Here is a 16,665-nt window from a genome sequence, read left to right on the forward strand (position 1 = left end):
GGGTAGTGAGAATTTCCCTAGTTTTATTTGTAAACATGACCAGATTAGTTGTCATATATACCCGGTTATATTATTATTATTATTATTATTATTATTATTATAATTATTATTATCATACTTTTTGTTTTTAATGTAAAAAAATTAAATAAATAATTATTACTTTTTTAATTTTTAGTATGAAGTTTCACTTGGTATAACTTATTTTTTTATTTAAATGTTTGTTTTAAGTAGGGAATGCACAAGTATTCATGTTGAGTCCCTTTAAGAAGATACTAAGATGTCAGACTCTAAGAAGATACTAAGATGTTATCAGAATAACATTATGGCATTAGCATTAATTGGTCTCAAAAAAGTAACAATAACTGGTCTAAAAAAAATTTTGGCAGCCGAAAAATGAAACTCAAACTACCTAACAATCAGATATAAAATTTAGAAATCATGTCAATGGAAAATTGACAAATAAGCAAGATAAGTAAAATTTAAAAATCATGCCAATGAAAAATTGACAAATAAGGAAGATAACTAAGCTAAGCATAGTGATAATTAATTTAGTCTCATATCTCACATGTTTTGTTTAAATAAATGGGTAGATAAATAATAATAGATAATCTAAACTTATTGATTAAAGTCTTAATTAATTTAAATCTTATAATTAACATTCATTTCAACTTTGTTGTAATACAAAAAGAATGAATGGAGTACTACATGATAAATATATGATAATTATCCTCACATTTCTACTTTTTTTTATTTTGTGAGAATGATGGGTCACGCAAAATTTAAATTTCAATGTCATGTATTCGAATGCATTCATTGTTCACGAGTATTTGGTATTCAACAAAATATGTTGACATTTAGCTCAAACAAAATAGGCCGAATGCACAAGCATGCCTTCGAGAGTCGAACTCGAATCATTGTACTGCATAACTTGTTACTTAACACTTTCAGATCTGTCTGAACATACATAAAGTAGTAACTAATGTAATTAAGTACTCGATCCTTTAATTTCCAGTAATCTGCTCAGCTGTGAAAACCAGAATAGACATTTTATATGTTCTAATGTAAATAAATAAAAGCTTGCTGCATTATGTTAGGTACTCCGTATTCCAAGTTGTATATCAGCATATACACAAAAACCTTAGACTTTTATGAAAGGCGTCATAATTTATCAAGCAGCAAAACAGCCTAGATGGCCTGGATTAAAAATTGGCTGATCAAGACTGAGATCCAGCTCGTTCCTTCGTGTTCCATCAGAAGCTTCTCCATGGTAAGTGCCACTATATCAACCATGTAAGATTTTTACTAAAATTAGTAGTAAGAGTCTTGGTCTAAGTAAGAGTTATCCGAAGCAAAAATCGAAGGGTACCTGTTGTTTAGACCAGGAAATGTCGGTGTTATGAGGAAGGAAATTGTGTTAACAGCTTCAGGGTTTTGCTGCTCCCATTGAGCCTGTTGTGCCACTATCTTCTCTTTCTCTTTGATCTGTTTGCGAGTTTAAGAACCATGAATACAAAGAATAAAACTTGTAGCTTAATTATATAGACATCGTGGTAATTTACTGTAAACGTATCTTTTGAACATAGTATACCTTCTTTGCAAGCATGCTATTTTGATCTTGTATAGTCCTCTCCTGTCACATGAATAAATAGTTTGGGTATACATTGTTATTATCTCAACTAATCATCAGTAAACCGTTAATTAACCGAAACATCAAGGAATGATGCATCATACAACCAGCTAGAATTGTCTTAACTGACAGAAAGTTTTCGTCTATTTTATTCTACATTGAGTACATCATATAGGTTTCTTTCTATATAAACTGTAAACATGTACTTTCATCACCGTATTTCTAGCTATATCAAAATCAAATGTTGCACCCAAACTAAATGCAAATAATAATCAAACCTTTTTCTGTAGCTCGGAAATGGACTCGTACATGAGTTGGTTCTGCAATATCAGAAGCTACTATTACTTACAAAGAGCGAAACAGCTATTTTATAAACACATTTAATAGTTTCACACAAAAATATATTAGGGCATACTTTCTTTGATCGGATGTGTTTTAGAGCAGTGTCTAGTTGTTGCTCCAAATGTTGCAACTCTTTTAGACTCAGTGAATCCAGATCCTCTCCCATATAGTGCCTGCATAATATGTTTCATATAAACCTCAAATTAGCTTCACGAATATAATCATCAGACGTGGCAGTAGTTGTTGGCTCATTTCAAGCGACAGTTCACTTTATTCTACATTATTCAACGTACCGCTGATTTCTCTGTAGGATCTCAATTCTGGACTTAAGTTTACTATATTCAAGACTCCAGTTTACCTGCAGGTACAATAAATCATTAGCCATATATGAAACAAATTATCCTGTTTTAAGAATGACGTCAAATCTTGTTTATCTATTGAAGTACATTTGTGATTGAGAACAATATACGGCACTAGTACATACAGATGAATCTGGATCATTTGCAACAAGCTGTCTCTCAGCATAAGAATACCTCTCGTATCTTTCCAGGATGTTCTCCATGCTGAACAAGAGTGTAAATACAATTAGTTTCTGATAAACATCTTATATATAATATTTCCATAATAATACAAAGCTTTGATTCATTGTTGTAAAAAGCGGGAATCAAAGTTAATCATATGACGTAATTTCAGGGAAATCATATCAATATTTCAAACTGAGAAACTGGAAATTACACCTGTGACTTGTGAATCTTGAAGTTGTTGGACAAACTTAGTATTTTAGACTAAGTTGTGAATCATTTTGACACTCTATATGAGTGAGACACATTATGTGTTAGTGGTGTGTATTTATTGGAACGTATTCTTCTCTTCGAGGAGATTCCAACGCATATTAACACATTCAAAATGAGTAAAAGGTGAATGAGAACTGATGTTCCAAAGTTCTACCTTTTCATATGAAAAGTGGTTTTGTACCACATCGAGAGTAGCACAAACTTATTTCTTAGTTTTTCTTATAAATACCATGTACCACATCAAAAAGAAAAACAAGTCATTTCAAGCCTCTCTTTATAAATAGAGTCTTAGGGCACCAGTTTTATTAAGTCAAGGAAATAAGAGTCATCTCTTTCATTCTTGGTCTCTTTAGTCTTAAATTTTTTCAATATTCCGGTGATAGTTCTCGGGCTCAGTTCAAGTTCGCTGAGAGTATATTCGATCGATTATACTAGTATCTCGTTTTATCCTGGGAAGCAGGTCGCTAAACACGGATGGTGCGGGGCGAAACTGCTTTAAGGAGACAGTTTTCTGGAGTCGAGATTAAATTCAATCTCTGTTTGTTTTCTCAAACCCTTCTCCTAATTTAATTGTTAATTTTTATATGCTTATATGATTTAAGAATTAGCAATGTTCTTATGAATTAGTTATATATTCAATATATATATAATAATGTCTTTATCGTACAAGATTGATAACAGAAGTATCTAATATAGTAGTACTGTAAATACATTTAAATTGCTGTGATTTGCAGTATGCAGGTTGTACAATATTCTGGAGATCAAGCAAGTGTAATGGAAAAGAATGATCAGTTTTGTTTTGTATAACCTTGGATTACAAAAAGTAGGCTTGTTTTTTAGTAAATTGGAGCTAAGCAGGCAGGGTAACATAGTATAATACAATACTAATATTTAGACATTCAGAACAATCCACTGCAAGAACATACATGTTACTTCAGTACTGTTTATATTGTACATTAGATCATTGTTACCGTAAGGTACTAGATCTGCATAAGGCCAGACATTTCTTGGAAAACAAAACTGATCTTGCAAATATGGCAATAATTCCAATAAAAACAAGGGGCGTTTGAATGCACCGTGGGAATGAGAATTAAGAATGGAAATGAAGGGTATGAGAATGGGGATTGATGGGAATGTTAATGAAATGGAAATCCAAGGGTATGGTGGTTTTAATTTAACCATAAAGATGGGAATGTTCCCATTCCCCACAACTAAATTGATAATCCAAACAGTATCACTTGGTTTTAAGTTTCGGATTCCCGTTAACCGAACACATTAATTATCAACCAAATACCCCCAAATATATATCTCAATTAATCATATGTATATTTCATTAGCAATATAGTTCATTCTAAAATAGAGTATTAGCTAACTTATCATACCTTCATGAAGATGTGAGATTAACAAATTGTTTTCGAGATAATGTATGTTCATTTTTGTATGAAACTAACTAAACTTTTATGTATGTGCAAGTACAATAGATACAATGCCGTGAGGAATCTATGAACTAGTACAGCTTGTCACCTAATAGGAGACTGGGCTTCCGCAGACACGCATAAACAGACCAGTGTTCAATTCTTGATGTGTTAACGTTGTACAAAAACAAAACAAAAACTAGGTGAAGATGTAGGAGTACTAGTTTCTCAAGGTTAGTCATCAACTAAGTGTGTAATCACTTGTTCCTTGTCAAATTTTGTAAAAATATTTGGTGTCCAGAATTATGTATAAAATTTTGTACATAATGACATGTGGTGGGTTTAATTGGGATGGGCTCCCTATCGACAAACCAATTAAAATATCTCACATCAATTATCATGTTATTTTGTATAAATTTTTTGTACACAATTGGTAAAGTTAACACTAATTTTGGTAAACCTTTACTTATTTTATAACAATTTGTTGAAGTATATTAGCAGCTGGATTAGCTTACAATCTTGTTAACAGTGCACAATTTCTATGTTGGACAATTAATTTATTGAAATTTCACCATACGGAATGAGAACTGAGAGCTGATGATATTTTGAAAAAACGTATATTTGATCTAATTAAAAAAAACAAATACTATTACACATACGTGTAAGCATTAAAATACATATATATATGATGCTACAAGGAATCTATGCAGTAGAGCAGTAGAGGTTGTGACCTAGTATGAGACTCAGCTGACACAAACACGCCTGACTGAGCCTGTGTTCAATTTTCTATGCGTACTACGTTGTACAAAAACAATAAGCTCCTCGATATCCGAGACTACAATTAAGAACTACCTAACAGATGTTCTCTCTCGGTTACCCTATCAACTAAATGTATAATCACTTGTTACTATCAGCCAATCCGGCGATATCCGCATATATCTTTGCCACAGTTTGCTAAACATATTTGCAAGAGAAATTTATTCATATATTGTTTAAAATTATGGACAAAAAAATAAATTGAGGAAATAATCAATTTCGAAAGTACTATTGTGCTAAGAAACAGCACACTTGGGTTGCATGTAGAGTCATGTGTCGGATACATCCTCTTATCGGACACACGGATTCCTCTGTGATATTAATCTGAAATTTTATCTTGAGAAATTGTAGTCAAAATCTATTTTAGTAAACGACATTTATAAAATTAAGTATCAATCTCTATTAGTTACTACAAGTATTGATTATTGTATTCATTATTTCATAAAGTTAAAGATTCTTATTATATTTTGGTATTTTAGATTAATAAATAATACATTTACTCATTTTTAATATGATTTTTAATTTTGATAGTAGGTTTTATTATGTTTAATATGATATATGAGTAAAGTTCTATGGAGTACAACTTTAATTGGAGTACTCGGAGTCCATCTATGTTCTGCAAATAAAATATCTTCTAAAACGTGTTATCTTGCAAAATATGTTTCACAAATATCATTACTTCAATAAAATCATGCAAATTTCTTATATTTACAAGTACAATATGTATGTTCCGCAACATGAACATTTATGTTCTACAATATGAACATTTATGTTCTGCAAACTAAGCATGTTTTTTAGAACGTTCTACTTGTAAAATCTATGTAATATGCAAGATTTTTAATAAAAAATGTGATATTTGTAAAATATCATTCAAAAAATAATACGTTTTGCAACAATTTAAGATATATTTTACTTGCAGAACATATATAGACTCAAGGACTCCAATGAAACAGGGGACTTCATATAACCTAAACCTATATATATATATATATATTCTCGTGTCCCCTGCACCCGAATCCATTTTTTTGGCCAAAAATCTCCATATTATTATATTTGTCGAATTTCCGTATTCCTCCGCCATGTACTAACACTTTTGTTTCCTAGGTACTGTGTCTTCTGCCTGTAATTTTGTATTAAGTACTATTGTGCGTTCGAACACTGATAAAAGGTACTCCCTCCGTCCCGAAATATTCTTCCCGTTTTGACTTTTCGTACTGTTCATGGTAAGTGATTGACTACTAATTTGCGTCTAATCTATAAGATCAAACATAGTCATGAGTAATGAGTAATTTTGTTGGATTCGTATTTATTAGTACTTTTATACAATAAAGTTTTTATAATTAATACTAATACGAATTTAAAGATATTAACAATCAAAAGTTGTGTATTGGCAAACGTGTCTAACACAAATAGGAAACATTTTTAAAGACCAAGGGAGTACGTGTCTTGAGTATTTTAGTACAAAAATTACTGACTCACAAAAATCTCTCAGCAAAGTCCAAGTAGAAATGCACCAGATCTTTAGAACATAGCCTACTGGCCACAACTAATTAAGTTTAAGAACATACATAGACGAGGTCAAACATTTGTTTAGATTACTAAGATTACCATTAAAATAAATTTACATCAATTTATGTGGGTTTATTTAAGAACTCTTCTTCTGTTAGTAACTACATGTAGATCCATTGTAATGACACAGCTTAATTAGTTTTTCCATCACAATCAAATAACTGTTGTTGATTAACCCAAGTTTTCTACTTTAACAAATCAGAATATACAAGACAAAATCTCTGTATAAAGATGCATATGTACTCATGTATAAGTTCTTGTTATGGAGCTTATGAACTGTTGAAACCATTAGCATATAAGATCAGAGGAGAAAATATATCGAGACGAGACAGAATCGAAAGAGTACGTACGATAAATCGGAAGAATACTCGAAGAGCTTGCCCTTGGTAGAGAAGACAATAAGAGCAACCTCAGCATCACAAAGAACAGAGATCTCATGAGCTTTCTTGACTAGCCCGCCTCTCCTCTTCGAGAATGTCACTTGTCTGTTGATCTTGTTCTCTATTTTCTTCAACTGCACTTTTCCTCTCCCCATTTCTGATCCTCTACCAATTTTCAACAAAATACTCAAATTATCAACAAATTTATGAAATACTAGTAGCGTTCTTGTATCCTAAAGATTAGGATGATATACACAAACAACTAAAAAATTGTAATTCATTTTTTTACCTTTACTGGATGGATAGGAAGAATATGAATAAGGGAAAGTGTGTGGCAATGTAAACAAAAACTCTCTAGATATCTAGAATTTCAGGAAACCAACAGAACAGTACACTCTTGTAGATTTTTAAAAGTTGTACTATGTATTTTTCACTGTTTCAGCAATTATAGCATTAGACTTTTTTCATTTAAGATTAGTGGATACTAAATGATGTATAGTTGGATGCCAACAACCGATAAGGTAGCATGGAGTATATATTCTTAAGTGATTTTTCAAGAAAACGGATGATGTAGAGGAAAAACAGTTTTTAAATTTTCAAAAATATGAAACAAACTTGTCTTAGCAGTACAATATCAAATGATGGGACCCAACTAGGTCAGGAGTAAAACTGTAAAAGAGATTAACGAGGGTTACAGTCTTGGTAGATGGAAAGTACTCCCTCCGTCCCTAAAAACTTTCATATTTGTGTTGAACACATTTGTCAATGCACACTTTTAATTATTAATATCTTTAATTTCGTATTAGTATTAAATACAAAATTTTTATTGTATTAAAATACTCATAAATGTGAATTCAACAAGATCATAATAACTATATTTGATCTTATAAATTAGACGTAAATTAATAATCAATCACTTACAATTAATAGTGTCAGAAATCAAAATAAAAAATATAAGGAAATGTATATCGGGACGGAAAGATTAATAAACACAGGTGTAGCAGTACTATAAGGCTAGAGAAAGTCACAGGTTTGGGGGTTTTTACAACTACGTTGTCTAGTTTTGATTGGTCCAAGTTACTGTACGTTCGTTAGTGTCTGGTGGGTATGACTATGAACCAAACGTCGGTCCTTGCTCAAATGTCCGTACATTTTCTTGTTAAAGATAGTGTGTAATTTTCTAACTTGTCTTTTCTTTTCTATGGACTGGAGTGTTCAGCAGCGCCTTATGGTTATTGTTGTACCTGCACGTTACTGCCAGGGGCAAATTCAATATCAAGTTATGAGTGTATTACACGTGGGGTAGAGCATAGACCAGTTCGGCTAGGTTTTCGGATAAAGCTTATTGGACAAAACCAGAATTGTAATTATATATTTTCGGTTTTAAAATTAAAAATCGTGATCGCCTGTTCAGATTCGATTTAAAAGATGTCGGTTCGATTATATTCGACTCAATTTCAAATGCAAAACCGATAAATTTAAAAATAAAAAATAATATATAAATGAGACAAATTGATACACACTTTTTGAATAATAATTAATACAAAATTGAATTTTAACGCAAATGACAATTTAGTCTACCCACCAAAAAACAAACAGTTTAGTCTTATGCTGCTTTGTTCCCCTCTGTGACCCTGTCACACGTACGGCTACTACCTCATTTATTACAATTTTAAAAAAATTCTTTATTTCAATTTTAAAAAAATTATGCCAACTTTTTTATTACATCAATATTTTTTAACAAATAGAAATTGTTCGATAAAAATTATTGAATTTATTAAATTCTTTCGGGTTCCTCCAAATTTAACTCGGTTAGGTTAAAGAGAGAAAAACTAAACTCTTGGTCACAGGTTCGAATCCCACGGGAGGAGAATTTATGATTATGACTCCTGAACCAGAGCATGTCGCTTAAATACGGTTTACATCAGTTCACGTGGTTTGCAGACTATTACGTGAACCCGTAGGATTTACCTAGTGCTCAACCAAAGGGTAGCGGCTGCGGATTATATACCATAAAAAAAAACTCGGTTAGGTGTGTAATCATGGGTGAAAGATCAAATTCCTAAATTTGTAAAGAAAAGTAAAACGTGGACTTCAACCTGCAAAATATTCCACCCTCACAAATCATATCTTTCCTTTATCTGCAAGGGGCGACCTTGGATGCCAATATGAGTTGCAATGCACTAGCTATATCCGTACAAACAAACAAACAACATGCGTGTGCGCGTTATGCATGCAAAAAGGAGTAAAATGAAGAAAATAACAGAATTAGACAGATAAAACTGGCAATTTAATCATGTTTTTGTCTGGACAGTTACAATATACAGCGTTGGAAATTAGAATACGCGTTGATGTTTTGTTTCTATTATCGTGAAACCTGATTCGTTATAAATTATACTCCTCAGTCCTGACCCACTGTATAATTGGCATTTGGCATCATCCTCTTGTTTTGTTATGTTTTGGAACTATCTTTTTATTGTTTAAATTTTTTTGCACTCCGTACTAATATTATATTAGCTACAACATTTTGAACTTTTTGTCTTCGTTTAGTTTTCTGTGGAAAGTTTAAATGCTACCCAAACACGTGTACGAACTTCGGAAAGAGAATATTAAATAAATGTCAAATAAAATCAATTAATACTTTAACATTACCATTTAGTTATGTTTCTTGAATATTAATGGATTTTATATTATGCAAAAATGATCCGATTTGGAATATTTGTGCCAACTAAATATGCGGGGATCAGCGAGAGAATAATCGCAAATTAATTACGATTAAATGTTTATTATTGCCCTGAATTGATATCTGGTATTTTTTTTTATCTTTATAAGTAATTATAACTAATCAACCTAATTAATTAGTTCTTGAATTGCAACTTTGTTACACTAGTAGTCTAAAAAGATACAAATAAAAAATACTTACTAACGATTTTTTTTGACAGAACTCTGTATTTGTTTAATAAATAGGCATGATAATGTTAGAGTGTTAACGGATAATTAGAAATTATATCATTTTATTTTCGTTGAAAATTTATTTACACCAATAGGTATTTCAATTTTCTTAAACAAATATCCGTGGGAGCGGTCTTTAATTTGGTTAAAGTTATATCCGCACAATAATTTTTTACTGCAGAGATCCGGATATGTGATTGGTCATAAATATTAATTTGAATTTAATGGTCGGTTAAACGTCCACCATTAAAATGAAAACAATTTCAATAGTGGTAAAAGTTAATTATATTAAATTTGAAAACAAATATCAAGCACATGAACATCTGATATCGAATCACTGCAACATAAGTATACATAGGCAACGGTTTTTATCCAGCGTTACACGAAATACATTGTATTATCTACAAAATTTTCAGTTTATTGCAACACAGTGGAGGAAGCATTACAGTACATTGAAGCTACCGTTACTAATAATTGTTAGTGTTGCGCAACATGCAACAGTAGAGGTCAAACCGTTGCATTAGATACTTTTTTATTTAATAAATGCTGACATGGAAAATAAATCCGACGTGGCATGTTTGGGACCCACAATTGCTGACGTGGCACAAGTGGGGCCCACTTGCTAACGTGACACTTCAGGCGTTGCGTTTGCTTTCTGGTGTTACAGTAGGTTATTTAGTGTTGCCTTAGTTATTATACTATTCTTAAAATTTATTTGTTATATTTGTGTTCTAATTTTTTTAAAATAATTTTTAATTGATCCAACCGTACACATGTTGTTTCCTACTAGTTTTAGAGATGTGTAGTTTTTTTTTAAAAAAAATAAATTTTATATCACGTGCTTTTATAATAGTCAAACCACGGTGCACACGGGTACCCATTATGTAATCTTGTTCCGGGTGGTGATTCTATTTTTTTAAAAATTTTGTTCAACGATCCAACCGTATGGATGATGATACCTACTAAATCTAGAGATGTCTAAATGTTTCTTAAATAATTTAGATTTTATTGCGTGTGTTTTATAATAGTCAAATTATGGTCAACACGGGTTCCTATCACCAAGTCTTGTCCCGATTGATGATTCTATTTTTTTAAAATTTTTGTTCAACGATCCAACCGTACGGATAATGATACCTACTAATTTTAGAGATGTCTAATTTTTTTTTAAAAAAATTAGATTTTACATTGTGTGTTTTTATAACAGTCAAATTACGGTCACCACGGGTTCCTATAACCAAGTCTTGTCCCGAGTGGTGATTCTATTTTTTTAAAATTTTTGTTCGACGATCCAACCGTACGGATGATATTACCTACTAATTTTAGATATGTATAATTTTTTTTTTAAAAAAAATTAGATTTTATATCGTGTGTTTTTATAATAGTCAAATTACAGCCAACACGGGTTCCTTTTACAAAGTCTTGTACCGGGTGGTGATTCAATTTTTTTAAAATTATTGTTCGACAATCCAACCGTACGGATGATGTTACCTACTAATTTTAGAGATGTACAATTTTTTTTTAAAAAAAATTAGATTTTATATCGTGTGTTTTTATAATAGTCAAATTACGGTCAAAACGGGTTCATGTTGCCAAGTCTTGTCCCGGGTGGTGATTTTATTTTTTTAAAATTCTTTTTCGACGATCCAATCGTACGGATGATGATACTTACTAATTTTAGATGTATAAATCTTTTTTAAAAAAATTATATTTTATATTGTGCGTTTTTATATTAGTCAAATTACGGTCAACACGGGTTCCTATTACCAAGTCTTGTACCGGGTGGTGATTCTATTTTTTTAAAAATTCTTGTTCGACGATCCAACCATACGAATGATGTTACCTACTAATTTTAGAGATGTACAAATATTTTAAAAAAAATAAGATTTTATATCGTGTGTTTTTAAAATATTTAAAAAAAAAATATTTTATATCATGTGCTTTTATATATAATGTAATAAATTGGCAAAAAGGGGAAAATTTGGGAAAAGTTTGGGGAAAGTTTGGTGAGCAGCAAAAAGCCCGCTCAACCAAATTTCACACCGAGAAAGACTTCAATTTTCATTTTTCAATTCATACACTCTATGTACTCTCTTCCTCTTTCTTATCTCCTTCTATGCCTCCTCTCTTTCTTATCTTGTCTCCCTTTGTGTACTCTCTTATCTCTTCTTTATCACACATAATCTCTACATCCTTAATCAAGGATTATTGATGTGAATGTTTTAGGGGTTTTAGGTATTAGTTTCTATCGCATGGCTGATTTTGGAATTATGGCTTGAATCAGGTTCGATTTTTGGACTTGAATCAGGTTCAATTTTGGGGCTTCGATTTAACTCTAGGCTTAGACTCCCAAACTTATAATTTTTTTATTTTCAAGTTTCGATTTGGTTTTGATTTGGGGCTTTTGCAGGTAAATCTCAAACTTATTGCGATTTAGGGTATATTTTGATTTTGGGGCTTTTGATTTAAGTGAAAATTCTAAGAATGTATAATAGAAGTGGCTTTTGATTTTGGGTAAGTAGTTGACAAGTAATCAGTGAACTGCATAATAGAAGTGGTATTTTGCATGTCTTGCGGAAATAGAGACGACTTTTGACTGGATTGTTATAACTTCTCCTGAAGCCGGTCTAGTCTTTCTTGAAGCTTGAAAGTAAGATTTTTCAGTTAGTCAGTGATGTCAAGTTAGTAAAAGCTGAAGTTCTAGACGGTTTTTCGATACTGATGTGTTTTGCTTTTTGATTTATGGTGCTGCTGGTACCCCAAATGTGAAGATATGTGTTGTAGGAGCTGGCACAGCAAGCATATTTGATAATGTGGCACAGTCGTCAAAACAGATAGTTGACATTGCATTTGCTCCTTCAAAAGGTATATTCTTGGGAAAACCATACATTCTATGAATCTGATAGCTTCCAGAAGCTAGAAGGTGATTTAAATTCAAAATATTATTCTTTCAGCAACTGGTAAGGTTTTAGCTTCAGAGCTCCTACATACTGGAAACAGAAAGTGCACCGTGTTGTATCCGGCATCTGCAAAAGCTAGCAGTGAGATTGGTATGTGCCTTTACTATTGTGTTTTCTGTTTTGCTTGTATAAAACTGATGTGAAAGCACTATAAATCTAATTCATCTATTTATTGAAGTCTTACATGGCTATACTACTGGGCTGTGATGCTAGTATTATATCTAGTGGTGCTTTCTCATTTAGTCATTTTTAATAAAATATGGAGGGTTTTAATTTTAAAGATCACTTACTCTGATACGGTAGCTTGGAAAATGTTCTTGTGGCTTGAGTATGATAATAATACGTGTCCTATTCAGGCACTATATAGAGCAAGTGTCCTAACTATGTAGAATCTTAAATTTCATGTTGCTTTCACTTTTATTCTGGGAATGTGGAGGATGTCAGCATTCTTTCACAGGTCAATTGAGATTTTGTTAGATAAGTACAATAGTACATGATAAGAGACATCCCGACGACAAAAACAAGAACTTGTATACCAAGGCCCTGGTGTATAAGTTACCTTCAGTAGTCTTTAAATTAAAGATACCAGTGTTCTATATGTACTGGCTAATATATGAAGCCCACAAAAGGAGAAAATTGTTTTAGTTTTGGAACTGAGAAAAGAACCCTGCTATGTATTAAGCTTTTTTCTCATATGCAAAAGAAAGGAAAGTGATATTATCTAATCATATATTTAGTGTACATTAAATTGATATTCAGCCAGAATATTACATGTAAAATATGTAATAAATGTGGTAGGGAATCCTAAAGTTTTATAAATTCAAGTAAACCCCGCTTCTCTGTCCATGACTGATGATTCTTTACAATTAAAAAAACATATTTAAAGTGAGAGCTGCGCGTCTATCTTGCACTTGTGTGTGCAATAAAACCGTTCATGTCTCTATGTTGCTAATGCATTGTGAAATATTTCGATAAGGATCTGACAAATAGCATCTTTATTTCAGAGGAAGGCTTTTCTAGCCGTGGATTCGAGGTTATGAGGCTTAATAAATACACAATAGTAAGTATTTCAGGGGCTCATAGAAAGGGCATAAATTGTCGGTATCTTTTGTGCACTGTTAAGGACCTTGTCATGCCTGACCTGCATACTTTTCATGTAATAAGCATCTGCAAGGGTCATTCTTAGAATATGTTGTAATGCCACTCACTGATTTAGGGTATAATTTGAGCCCGTTCGATATATTTATACTATTTACTAACAGGGAAAAAACATCTTAAAGTTTCATTTAAGTGTGTCTCAAAATTATTGACAGCTACTCACCTGATGCATTTTAATGTTTTGCAGGGAAGACCTGTATTGAAGTTATACGGCAGAAGTTTGATTTATTATTATCTGAACCTATGCTTGCCCAGGTTCTTTTGTTAGACGAGGTTACACTTGACCTAGATGTTGTTGCAAGGATGGATTTGCTTGACTTCTTTAAGGCAGAGTGCAAGTAGGTATAAACATTAATATTTGTTTACATTTAATTGGGATTAATTTTCGTTAGAAAAAACCTTAAATAATTTTACAGTAGTCATATGTATATGTAGTAAGGTTACAAGCTAACTTCCTCGATTTAGTTTACAATTTCTTGTTTTCTTCCCAAAAAATTTTACTCCAATTATCCACTAAACTTTATGTGGTTGCTAATAAAAATGTAGGATAATATTGAAGACGCATGTCCCACGTTTTCCGATGATCAAGAGGAAAATGGTATTCCAATCACTCAAGGCGGCGCAACTTCTAAGAGAGTTTGTTGTGCATCATATGCTACATATATTATGTTGTTTTCAAAAAAGATTTTACGTACTTTTTGTCTTTTTAAGTTAGAATTGGGTGTATGTTCCTGATTTACACTAGTTTTGTATGTTTAGAGTTTTGTATGTTTAGAGGTTGTTAAATGCTTCTTCGGGTTGTTTTTGTAGGATGTTTGTTGGGACTTGTTGGATGCCACTTATAGCAGGTATTATGTAAAAACAAAACAGTTATGTCCAAAATTTTAATTTTCAAGTGTTGTGTTTGACTTCATATGGTGTTGTAGTGTGCATAGAAAATGGTGTTGTAATTAAAAAAAGGCGTTGCAAATGAATAAAATTATTGTTGCATATAGCGAAAAATGGTGTTGTATATTATAAATTCAGTGTTGCAATAGATGGAGGGCCCACAGCTGACGTCGCAGGGTGGGACCCATGCTGACGTGTCATGCAAACGTGGCATGCTGACGTGGTTATGTGGACCCCCTGCTGCTGACATGGCATCTGATATGTCACTTGCCACGTAGGACCCAGTGTAATGTCCCGTCATGCATTATGCAACACTAACTGTTGTTGCCAATATTTGCCTCTACTGTTGCAAAATCAGCATAATGCAATACTTACAGGTGTTGTACAAAGTGTTCCATTAGGGGTCTACAACCACGTCCACATTGGCAACCTCACCCTAGTGTTGCCTATTACCTTATGCAACACCATTTAGGCCTTATGCAACTGTATAGTAGGGGTTGCCTATTTGCACTTATGGCGTAGGGAACAAAATATGTGTGCTGCAAGCATAATTTTCTCAGAAATGTAGCTAACATGATGATTTTTGTCAATGTCATCCATTCTTTGTGTAAAACAAAATTATTCTCTCGTTTTATTTTACACTAAACTTGGAATGCATCATACCTATTAAAAACAATAATATTACATTATTTTGGTAATTTTCATGATATGTGTCTTTTTTGTTTTGGGTAATTTCGGCTATCTATTATTTGGTTAGTCATTTTTATTAAGCAAAAACAGATTTTGAGACAAGAGAGTAAGCTAACAATTGCCAGGTGAGATTCTTATTAAACAAAAAATTGAGATAATAGAGTAAACTAATTATTGCATTCCACTAGGTGATTTAATATTTAAAGCATTCTTTTTCATTGGCGAACTATACTTAAAAGAGTTTTTAGGTCTCTCCACCACAAATTTAAATGAGGACTTCCAAACTAGAGATGCACAAAAGGCCTGATGGGTCGGGTTTTAATCCGGGCCTGAAAAGCTCGGGCTTTTATATAAAAATCCGGATCGAGCTTTTTAAATAACCGGGTCGGGCCGAGCCGGGCCTATCATAGAAAAATGTGGCCTGTTTTAGGCCCGCGGTCCGGACCGGGCTTAAACCGGGCCGAATCAGGCTTAAACCGGGCCACATTTAGCGGATCCTTCCTTCCAATTTCCCCCTTCCAATTTTCTCTTCCTTTCCACCTTCCATTCGGCCTAAACTTCCTCAACCTCCCACGATTCAACAAACTACAAATATCTCCTCCACCACTCTCTCTTCTCATCCAACATAAACCCCTTTTAGACAAATTATTGCCTATAATTTTCTTGCAGATTGCAAAACAATCTTGACAAATTAATAAATAATCACAGAATAACAATAAACATGAATTGTTTGACTTGATAAAAGATTAGAAAGATATTCTAAAAGGCATCCAAAAAGGAGGAAAAAGAAATTAAACATAGATTATAGCATAAGTCAAGTAAACAGAATTAATGAGTCGAAAAGAGGGAATCGATGGAGAATAAGAGAAGATTAGGTGAGAGAGAGTGAGGAATTAGGTAAAGTTTAGATATTTTTGTTAAAATATAGATAGAAACTATAGAGTGCTGCAATATAAGTTCAAAAAAAATAGTTATTGGACTGAAATTAGGCGTAACGGGCTTTAAATCAGGTTCAAATCCGGGCTAAATATGGGCTAAATCCGGGCATTTAAAAAACCGGGCTTTTATCTGGGCTTC

General features: G+C 32.5%; 1 protein-coding gene and 1 long non-coding RNA gene across 4 annotated transcripts; one reads left to right on the forward strand and one right to left on the reverse strand.

Annotated features, from left to right (window-relative positions):
* Positions 1-869: 869 nt before the first annotated feature.
* LOC141677573 (agamous-like MADS-box protein AP1) lies at positions 870-7,382 on the reverse strand. Its single transcript, XM_074483567.1, has 9 exons — positions 7,233-7,382; positions 6,914-7,108; positions 2,454-2,532; positions 2,263-2,327; positions 2,043-2,142; positions 1,906-1,947; positions 1,589-1,630; positions 1,367-1,482; positions 870-1,277 (listed from the first exon to the last, which is right to left on the reverse strand). The coding sequence occupies exons 2-9, from the start codon at positions 7,096-7,098 to the stop codon at positions 1,169-1,171; spliced, it is 738 nt and encodes a 245-aa protein (XP_074339668.1). The 5' UTR covers positions 7,099-7,108; positions 7,233-7,382; the 3' UTR covers positions 870-1,168.
* A 4,510-nt stretch (positions 7,383-11,892) lies between these two features.
* LOC141678180 (uncharacterized) lies at positions 11,893-14,967 on the forward strand. Of its 3 annotated transcripts, XR_012557631.1 has the most exons (7): positions 11,893-12,176; positions 12,303-12,542; positions 12,664-12,757; positions 12,847-12,942; positions 13,857-13,912; positions 14,198-14,352; positions 14,557-14,967. It is a non-coding gene; the product is annotated as an uncharacterized LOC141678180 (long non-coding RNA). The 3 variants fall into 3 exon arrangements; XR_012557629.1 differs by having other exon boundaries at positions 11,893-12,542; XR_012557630.1 differs by having other exon boundaries at positions 11,893-12,542; positions 14,198-14,348.
* Positions 14,968-16,665: the final 1,698 nt, after the last annotated feature.

The sequence above is a fragment of the Apium graveolens genome, chromosome 8 (assembly GCF_009905375.1).
Source record: "Apium graveolens cultivar Ventura chromosome 8, ASM990537v1, whole genome shotgun sequence".
Lineage (NCBI taxonomy): Eukaryota > Viridiplantae > Streptophyta > Magnoliopsida > Apiales > Apiaceae > Apium > Apium graveolens.